General features: G+C 47.5%; 1 protein-coding gene across 2 annotated transcripts in view; it reads left to right on the top strand.

Moving 5' to 3' along the window:
• LOC120243194 (dynamin binding protein) overlaps positions 1-6,223 on the top strand; it is a 111,033-nt gene extending 104,810 nt beyond the window's left edge. For both annotated transcript variants that reach the window (XM_039249243.1, XM_039249244.1), the window contains 2 exons: positions 2,421-2,962; positions 4,575-6,223. In XM_039249243.1, coding sequence (XP_039105174.1) covers positions 2,421-2,962; positions 4,575-4,760 — 728 coding nt within the window. In that variant the 3' untranslated portion in view covers positions 4,761-6,223. The remainder of the gene's footprint in view (positions 1-2,420; positions 2,963-4,574) is intronic.
• The last annotated feature ends 3,806 nt before the right edge of the window (positions 6,224-10,029 follow it).

The raw sequence follows: 10,029 nt of genomic DNA on the forward strand, positions 1-10,029 counted from the left end.
TTAAAAAGAGCTTGCAGTTTGTTTCTAGCAGGGGTGGCGGTTGGGCAGGGGATGTATAGAATTAAAGGAGAAGTAAAAAGAAGGATACTGATCCATATCCTTTCTCCCCCGTTCCACAAATCTAAAACACTCTGATAAACAAGAACTCATTTGCCAGAACCTTCACTTGTCTGAACTTCTTTGATAGCAAAACCCACACAAAGTGACGTGAGCCTATTTATAATGGTTACGCCTCTCTTTTGACGTGAATAGTCCTACATTTAGAAACATGAATGGGTTTAATTATGAGGTGTTGACCTAGATGCTGCTGGAGATGTCAGGCCGTAGGCAGTATACTTTTACTTGAGTACATTTCCCAAATTCAAAGTCTGAATTCCAAAACACATCTGGCCCTCAACATTTTATTTTTATTTTTAAGTTTATTTATTCTGAGAGAGAGAGAAAGGAGGAGGGAGGGGCAGAGAGAGGGAGAGAGAATCCCAAGCAGGCTCCACACTGTCAGTGCAGAGCCCTGACATGGGGCTTAAACTCGGTAACTGAGAGATCATGACCTGAGCTGAAATCAAGACGCTTAACCGACTGAGCCACCCAGGCGCCCCCCAAGTAAGCATTCTAACAAGGACTGTGGGCCTGTATAACAAACATCTGTTCACCACTGGAATGGAAAACTGTGACATTCTCAGTTTGAAAGTATTTGTGGATTTTCTCTCTTCCATCAAGTGGGAAAGGAAGGACAAGGAGGGGGGTGACGGACAGGTGATGCCGCCACTGACGGGTTCATAGAAGAACCCCTGGTAAAGAGCCAAGCTGCTCAAGACGCTGCTCCATCCTTGGGGCTTTTGTCTTCTCAATCCTGATGGGGGTGGCAGGAGCCCGCAGTATGAAGATCAGCTGTTAGACCCTCTACCTCTCACCATCTGCCCTGGGGACCCCTCCCATCACTCAGCAGATGGAACAGAAGTGTGGCAGCAGGTTTTCTAGGTACAGAAAACACACTGAAGGTGAAGACGGAGATGGTCTTTGCTCGCACGGAGGTGACATGCTCTGGGTCCCTGCCTTGACAGATCCTTCTTTCTTAACATTATAAAAAATGTTTCTGTGGACCAGGGATTTCAGTGTTTGTTTTTAGCCGAGGACTTCCTCGCAGTAGGGATTTGGATATGACTTGGGTTCCACCAACTGGGTGCAGTCAGAGGAGACTTAAATTCAGAAAGCCGTCCGAAGGGAGAGTGGAGGGGTTGCAGCAGGGGTCCGTTTCGCCCGTGAGCGTCCAGCAGCCATGGCACTGCCCCGGGGCCAGCCGTTCTGAAGGGGCCTCCTGGTTCTCAGATGGCCGCTGGCAGGGGTGACCCGGGAGCCGGCAGCTGGAACAGCATCTTCCTGACTCCAGGTTCCTGCTGTGATTGAGGTAGAGGTTGTGCTGGTAGGCCGTTGTGCAGTGGTATTTTGGGGGTCAGGCTGAGCCTAGCCCCTGCTCCTGTACCTTTCTAGTAGTTTTGTTAAGCACCTGATCACCTGTATTAAAACTCTTCCCCCCCCCCCCCCCCCCCCCCCCCCCCCCCCCCCCCCGCTTTAGCCATGGGCCCTCTCTGTTATCATCTTAGGCAGTTTATTAAAGTGAACATGTGCCGTGCCTGTGTCGTGTGTATACTAACTCCTATAATCCGCTTCCTGCTTTAGACTGTTCTCACAGTATTTCCGCCACGTGCCCAAACCAGAAGCGGAATTCAAGTGCTCTGGATGGAAAGAGCAGGAGACTGTTTGTGGGGGGCTCTGTCACTATGAGGATGGTTTTTAAAACCGCTTTCTCTGTAGTCGGTGTATGTGAACACATCCTTAGTTAAGTCTCTCCTCGTCTTTGTTTCCATGATGTAGCTGTTAATTCTCTTCCTGTTAATTCTCTTCATACGCTCATTCTCAAACATGTGGTCATTTTTCATACTTTCCTCTTGAGTCTTCACGACCACTCCTGTCACTCATTGTTGTGAGGTGGTAACAAGAACACACTGGCAGGAACCAGAGTTGTGTCTCTATCCACGTCGTAATTGGGATGAAATGTCTCATCTTTTTTGTCTCTAGGCATCTTATTTTGTCCCTCACACTATCGACCTGGCTTTCTTTTTTTCTTTTGAAGTTTTATTTATTTGAAAGAGAGCATGTGTGAGAGTGAGCTTGAGTGGGGGAGGGACAGAGAGAGAGAGAATCCCAAGAGAATCTCACGCATGGAGCCTGATTCAGGCAGGGCTTGATATCACAAACCATGAGATCATGACCTGAGCCAAAACCAAGAATTGGATGCTTAACCAACTGAGCCACCCCGGCGCCTTGACCTAGCTTTTCAACCATAGTTTTTTCTCTGTTGACTCCGCCTGCCATCCCTTCCACTGAAAGCTCTTCACGTTGATTTTTCCTCCCTGTAGTCACCAAAGGCTTTGTGTACAGCTCCTTCCTGAAACCCTACAACGCCCGCCGCAGCCACTCGGACGTCTCTGTTGGCAGTCACTCCTCCACCGAGTCGGAGCACAGCAGCTCCTCTCCCAGGTTCCCACGGCAGAACAGCGGCAGCACCTTGACCGTCAACCCCAGCAGCATGGCTGTGTCCTTTACCTCAGGGTCTTGCCAGAAACAGCCTCAAGATGCATTGAAGGAACTGGACCAAGAAGCTCTCAGTGCATCCTTAAACTTGGGTTGTTCAAACAGCAGTCTGTCCAGGTGCCCTTCAGACCCAGACCCCAGCTCTCTGCCCAGAACATGGGACTCTGCGGAAGCAGCCAGAGACATTAACCAATCAGCCCCTGCCCTCAGGAGCCACAGGAACGCCAGGCACCCAGAAATGGTAGGCTACTCCCTACCAGGACGAAATGGGCAGGGAAAAGACCTCATAAAAGGATATACGAGAACAACCCCGTCTCCGGAAGACAAAAATGAGGAGCCAGAAAGCAGTGAGGCAGAAGGCAACCAGGTAAGTGCTCCCCGGTCACCATGTGAAGAGGGGGAGGCGTGGGAGCGGGGTGTCCCAGGCACGCCTGAGGCAGGGATCTGGGCTGAGCTCAGCTCGCGGGCGACTCTTAGAAAGTCTGCTGTTTATCCCGTCTACTTAGGTTTTTATTCAAATAGCTATTTTTTTCTTCCCATAGAATTTAGAAATAACATTCTGGCTCAGGTTCATTTTTTCCCATTCTTTTTTGTAATGGCCTATTCTTGTCTTATGTATTTGAACATAGCTTTTGTATCTTGAATATTTTAAACCTACATATTTGAAAGTCACTTTCATGTTTACAGCTGAGGAAGCCCTGGTTCACCTGGTTCACTTGTTGCTCTGCACACGCTTGTAGCAGCGAGTTTCTCTGTGTGCTTTTTGTTTTGTTTTGTTCTTAATGTTTATTTTTGAGAGAGAGAGAGAGAGAATGAGAGCCAGAGCATAAGTGAGGGTGGGGGGGGCAGAGAGAAAGAGAAACACAGAATCCAAAGCAGGCTCCAGTCTCTAAGCTGTCAGCACAGAGCCCGACGTGGGTCTCAGACTCTTAGACCTTGAAATGATGACCTGAGCTGAAGTCGGATGCTTACGGACTGAGCACCCCAGGCGCCCCGTGTGTGTTTTATAACATCTGTCTGTGAGCTCATCTCCATCAGGGGCTGCCTTTGTTTGAGACTCCGAGGTTATGGAGGTGGTTGCTTCTGCCCAGCTCTGGATTCCAGAACCAGTTTTCACTGTGGTTTCTCAGCTCAGTCTTTCTCTGCCACATTTCCTCAGTGCTACAGATGAGCACAGGGCGTGCCCTTTTCTCTGGTGATTCTGTTACTACCCGTTGCCCAGGACAGACATCCAAGGTCTGGGCTCACCAATGGACAGTTTGTAGACATGTGGAAGGAGAAAGTGGCCCATTTGTAGATTCTGATTTTGTTGAAAGGGCTCGCATTGAGTTTCATCAGCTCCTCAGGTGTGTTTTCATCCTGTGCCCACAGGCCTCTTGGCTTCCCCTTCTGACCAGTGAGCACCACCCAGCTTCCATGTTGACTGAAGGTTCCTTCTGCTCTTGAAGGCAACTCTGAAAGAGTAAAAGGATATGGATTTTAGTTTTCTTTGAATCTGCCCTGTTCATAATGGTAGCCACCAGCCCTAGGTAGCCATTTAATTTTAAGTTAGTTAAAATTAAATAAAATTAAAAATTAAACACCTCATGGGGCACCTGGGTGGCTCAATCAGTGAAGTGTCTGACTTTGGCTTAGGTCATGATCTCACAGGCGTTTTATGAGTTTGAGCCCCACATTGAACTCTGCTGATAGCTCAGAGCTTGCTTTGGATTCTGTGTCTCCCTCTCTCTCTGCTCCTCCCTTACTTGTGCTCTCTCTTTCTTTCTCGAAAATAACATTAAAAGAAAATCTGTTGAAGAAAATTAAGCGCCTCAGTCTTACTGGCCATATTTCAAGTGCTTGACAGCCACCTGTGGCCAGGGGCTGCCATACTGGCTCATGTAGGACTAGCCCAAGCCCACCACTGAAGGAAGTTCTGTTGGACAGTATTGCTCCAAGCAGTTTCCCATTTCCTAACTCACTTTCTCGCCCTCTCACAGGTCTATTTTGCTGTCTACACCTTTAAGGCACGGAACCCAAATGAGCTGAGTGTGTCAGCCAATCAAAGACTCAAGATCCTGGAGTTTAAGGATGTTACAGGAAATACAGAGTGGTGGTTAGCCGAAGTTAATGGGAAGAAGGGCTATGTTCCATCCAATTACATCCGCAAAACTGAATACACCTGAGCCTGTTCTCCTTCCCGCTCAACCTTGCTGCCTTCACTTTCCTTCTGCTGAAGGGTTCTGGTGGGCCCCCAAGAGGGCACCTGCTCCTGGGACACAGGCCCTGTCCGCATTGCTTAACCACAGCACAGTGGGGCACAAGATGAGTCTTGTTCTCCACCACTGGGTTGTCAGTCTTGATGCTCACTAGACTTTCTAGAATTTGAAACGGACCCTAGGCTTAGGAATGATTCCGTGACCGTGAGAAGAGAGGCAAGTCACGCGTCAGCCTTTGGAAATGAGAAGGACCAGTGTCGTGCGTATGCCGGAAGTTCTGCTACTGCCGTGGATGTTGGAGCTGGTTGTACCGTCCTGAGCTTGGGGTGGTCCTGTGCTCCGCGAACAAATGACAGGAACCTGACCTGGAGGAAGAGAATTCTCTGGGAACCCTTTTCGACTGTGCCTCTGCGTGTGGCAAGGAGTTTGTTGAGACTGTACCAAATCTGTGTTTCAGAGCATCAGTGTTTAGCACACAACCACACGTTCACGCCCACCCCTAATCCCTACAAGTGCCTAAAACACTACCTGTAAAAGATCTGTAATCTTTTTCTTATTTATTTCAAATACTGCATTTGAAATTGGCTCTGCAAAATTCGGTTGTTTTCTCTTTTTAAACAACGTTTACGGTCTTTATTTCCCTTCAGCCTTTATCTGAAAGGTTCTCTTCCCTTTTTAGGTGTCTAGTCGTCCACACCTTCTGAACAGCCACCTCTGCTTTATCAAGTCCATGTGTGATCTCTCCTGGCCCTTCACCTGCAACCCAATAACTGATAGATTTTCTTGGGAGAACAGGCTCAGAGCTCAAGCAACCCCATGGGAGGGATTCGTTCCACAGGGAGCAGAAACCAGTCTGGCCTGGTGGGAGACCGGATGCCTTTCTCCTTCATCCACACTACTACCCGCAGATGCAGAAAGCGTAACGCACGCATCTTACGCGAATTAGGATAAGCAGCCCCAGAGGTAGCTTACCCTGGACTTGGAAATAGGCATTTTCTGTTTCACCACTGACCTCCATGCTTCAGAGACCGTAGTCTAAGCCAAACACGTTCTAAAGTGCCTGATCTTGCCTCCCTCTGGCCTCAGGAAAATATTTGCTAATCCTCACACAAAGAATCTCCCCCTAAAAGTTTGTTTGAGGAGGGCTCTTATTCTTAAGGTCTGCCTCAGATAGGAAGCCCGCCTTGCAACAGAAGCTACGAATTCCGTCTTAAGGGAATGAAGAACTCCTCCAGCCCCTGCTCCTCCAAGTGCCCCTTTGGCCTTAAACTCCTGACGGATTGGGAGACACCTGCGGGCCCCGTAGCCCCGTGTGTCTGTGGGTCGGTCTGAAGGCAGCAACACGAGTCTCTTGTGAATAGTGTTTGTATTTAGAGATGTTTATATTTAGGTAGTTATTTTATAAATAAAAGCATTTCTAAGGGCCATGAGTATGTTTTCTTGGTTTCCTTCCATGTTTAGCTTACACCTAATCAGGTTTCTGAGGGTACCTCTCTGACAGTCGAAAATGATGTCCAGATTCTGGAAAATGGTAGAAGCTACCTGAAGGAATTCAAGTAAAAAAGTCATTTTGTCAAATAAAATTTCAGCAGAATTACTGTACCCTTAAAAGACACCCATGCTGCAGGCGATTGCCTGTTTAAGCATGTTTGTCCTAGCAGAATGGAAGAGCTGAAGTCGCTAAATTGGAAGCCCTACGAGGTAAGTGTCTTCCTGATATTACAGAAGCGGACGCCGGTGCGCTAGAGGTTAAGTAACAAGGCTCGGAGCAGCAGCCAGGCAGGGCTGGGGACGGGAGGGGGAGGACAATGTGTGGGTGAACCAGTTGCCTGATACTGTGAAGGGATAGAAAACATGATGGAAGAGGGAGGCTCTGGTACAGAAACTTACAGATCAGTGAAGCCAACTCTTATTTTATGGACCAGGAAAATGAGATCTAGTGACATTGTGACTTTCCCAAGTCACACATCAAGTTTTTGACGAATCCTGAATTTAAACTTGAGTCCTCTAGCTGAGTTTTTACACCTTGTTATGGAGCCAGACTGTCTGGCTTTTAGACACTTAAGAGGGTTGTGACCTTGTCAACTCACTCAACCCATGCTTCAGCTCCCTCCTCTAAAGTAGGTGGTAACACTGTCCGCCTCATGGGTTGCTGTAAGGATTGAATAAATTGGTACATGGAGAGTGCTAGAACACTGCCTGATACATAGTAATAAATTGGAGGGCCTTGAGGTCCAGGTAAAGGAATTTAGATTTGATGAGTCTGGTAAACTCACATAAGTTTTTAGGCGGATTGCCCCTTTGGGGAAGGCTAAACGTTACGGGATGGTTGGGAGGGACGACAGATCAAAGGCAAAAAAAAAAAAAAAAAAGTTAACTGCTTCGGGCATAAGATTGCTTGAGAGTAGAGAAGAGCATCCTGTAAAGAATATGAAATTGAAGAAATGATGGAATCACTGGCAAAAGGAGGCCATTGGGATGGGGACAGGGTTATCAAATAACATCTTTTGTTCTAAACACTAGATGTCTGCTTGTCTGGCTTCTGCAAGTGTGGCCTTCAGCCCAGCGGCGTCACCATCACGGTAACCTGGGAGCTGCTGGAAACGCAGACCCCGCACGATTTGTGTGCACGTTCACGTTTGAGAACCATCTGTCAAGGCAAGTTTTGTTTGTGTTTTGTTTTTAATACAATTTGTTGTCAAATTGGCTAACGTACAGTGTGTAAAGTGTGCCCTCGGTTTTCGGGAAGGCAGTTTTTGTAAACGGGGATTTCTGCAGTCAGAAAAGTAAGAGTTCCAGAAACCATGGAAGGAAAGGGTGTCAGATGTTTCAGACACAACGGAAGGAAATGTTACTGAAGAAAATCTGAATCCGGTTTGCCTGCTTGCTTCCTCTCATGAATTTTCTCCCTTTCCTGTCTGGAAGCAGCTCTTCAGTTGCGCTTTCATCCACGAGTCCTAGGAGAATAGAGCAGTGGTGGGAATTGCCATCTATAAAGTCCCAATTTCTGGTTTTCCTCTCAAAATTATTGTGAGAACCAAAAAAGATGACGTGTGTGAATTTTTGTGCAATGTGAGCTCTAGGAGTTCGTGGTTCTAATCAGGATTGAATTTTATGTCACCCCATTTTAATTAGTTGTGCAGCTGGGACTCTGTTTATGTGGGTTTTGTTTCAGGGTCAGGAATACAAACAGGCCCTAGAAGGACGCAGATGCTTCACCTGCAGATAAGAGCCGAGGACCAAGAAACTTCAAGATCTGTACACATCATTCTAAATCCTCATACAGCTTAAGGTTTTAAACTTTACCATGTATTAATACGTTGTATTGATGAAGAGATTTTACTCTCCCGCCATTCTTTTTTTTTTTAATGTTTTATTTATTTCTGAGAGAGAGACAGCATGAGCAGGGGAGGGTCAGAGAGAGAGGGAGATACAGAATCTGAAACAGGCTCCAGGCCCTGAGCTGTCAGCACAGAGCCTGACATGGGGCTCGAACCCACAAACCATGAGATCATGACCTGAGCTGAAGTCAGACGCTTAACCGACTGAGCCACCCAGGCGCCCCCCACCCCCCCTCCACCATTCTTAGGTGCAGCAGAGCCCTTTATCTCACCCGGCCCACTGGAATTTCCTTGCAGTTGTTACTGAAGATCAGTATTAGTATTTTTCATGTGTCAAGAAGGGAGTGTTCAAGTTGCAGACCTTGCAAGCTGTTCCCTCACACCACTCAGGGGTGACCCTCAAAGAGAAAGGAGCCAATGTAGTGTTTTCCCAGAGGTAAGCTCTGGTGGTGTGCCGGGAGGCAGCGAGCATCCTGGGTCGGGCGGCAGTAGAGTGTGTGCAGGAGACACTGGGAGCCGGCCGAGGCGTGGGGCTCCACGGCAGATCAGGGCAGGGAGGTCTGCAGGCTTCGACCACATCACAAGTCACTGCCCGTGTACCACCATGCCTAGTTGTCTCCTGAGACACCCAAGAGGAGTCGAGCTCCACACCTTTCCCATGGCCACTCCTCAGGTCTAGGATCAGGGAAGCCGAGAGAGACTGCTGGTGTGTCGCAGCCTCTTGTGGAGTCACCGTGACTCCCTTTAACAAAGGACCTACCCACGACCTCTCAGCTGAGGTCCAGAAAAGACTACCTCCAAAAAATGCTGATGCTGAATAAGAAGCTGGCAGTTTGATAGAAAGGGTGATCAGGCATGGGCACTGAAACCTGTTTTTCGCAGGGCTGAAAAGATGGGGTAGCCCTCTGCAAACTCCAACAGGATTCACTGAAGATCAGTGAATTGTCATTAAGCCAACTTCAGTTGGAGAATGTTGGCAATTTCATCAGAGCTACTTGGATGCATGGTTTTGTACTGGTTTCCTGTTGCTGCCATAACAAATTACCAGTTTGTGGCCTAAGCAACACAAATTTCTTTTAATTCTGGAGGTCAGAAGTTCAAAATCAGTTTCACTGATTTTGAGCTGAGTCTCACTCAGCTACAGTCACAGTGTTGGTAGGGCCAGTTCCTTCTAGAGGTTCCAAGGGAGAATCTGTTTGCTTGCCTTTTCCAGCTTCTAGAAGCTGCTTGCATTGGCTTCTGGCCCCTTTCTCCATCATTAAAGCCAGCAGCATAGCATCTGCCAGTGTCTCTGCCCTCACACCATCTTCATTCTGTGGCCCTCCTGCCTCTCTTCTGGGGATCCTTTTGATTACATTGGGCACATCTGGATAAGGTCATCTCAGTAGCCTTAATCCCATCTGCAAAGTCCCTTTTGATATGTAAGGTATTTAAATCCTTATGGGTTTTGAGGATTAGGATGTACATATCTTTAGGGACCATTATTCTGACTACTGTAGATATGAAATCACATGACATTTTTGAGGCAGATTATCTTTTTGGAAATGGAAACACGATCCAGTTCAGGCTACACTAGTGATTCTGGAATAGGGGTCAGCAAACCTTTTCTGTAAAAGGCCAGGTAGTGAATATTCTAGGCTTTGCAGGCCGTACAGTCTGTCACAACTCCTCAGCTCTGCCACATAACCCAAGAGTAGGCATAGATAATACAGAAAGGAGTGAGCATGGTGGTTCCAGTAAATCTTCATTTACAAAAACAGCCAGCCATATTTGACCCTTGAGCCACACAAGGTTTCAGCCAGGCAGATAGCTATGGTGCTAGGAGGCATCTTTATGTTACCAGAATGTTAAACTCTGACAAATCAGATCACAGTTTTCCTGCACATACGTGCTAA

The sequence above is a fragment of the Hyaena hyaena genome, unplaced genomic scaffold, assembly GCF_003009895.1.
Source record: "Hyaena hyaena isolate Hyena2069 unplaced genomic scaffold, ASM300989v1 scaffold_331, whole genome shotgun sequence".
Lineage (NCBI taxonomy): Eukaryota > Metazoa > Chordata > Mammalia > Carnivora > Hyaenidae > Hyaena > Hyaena hyaena.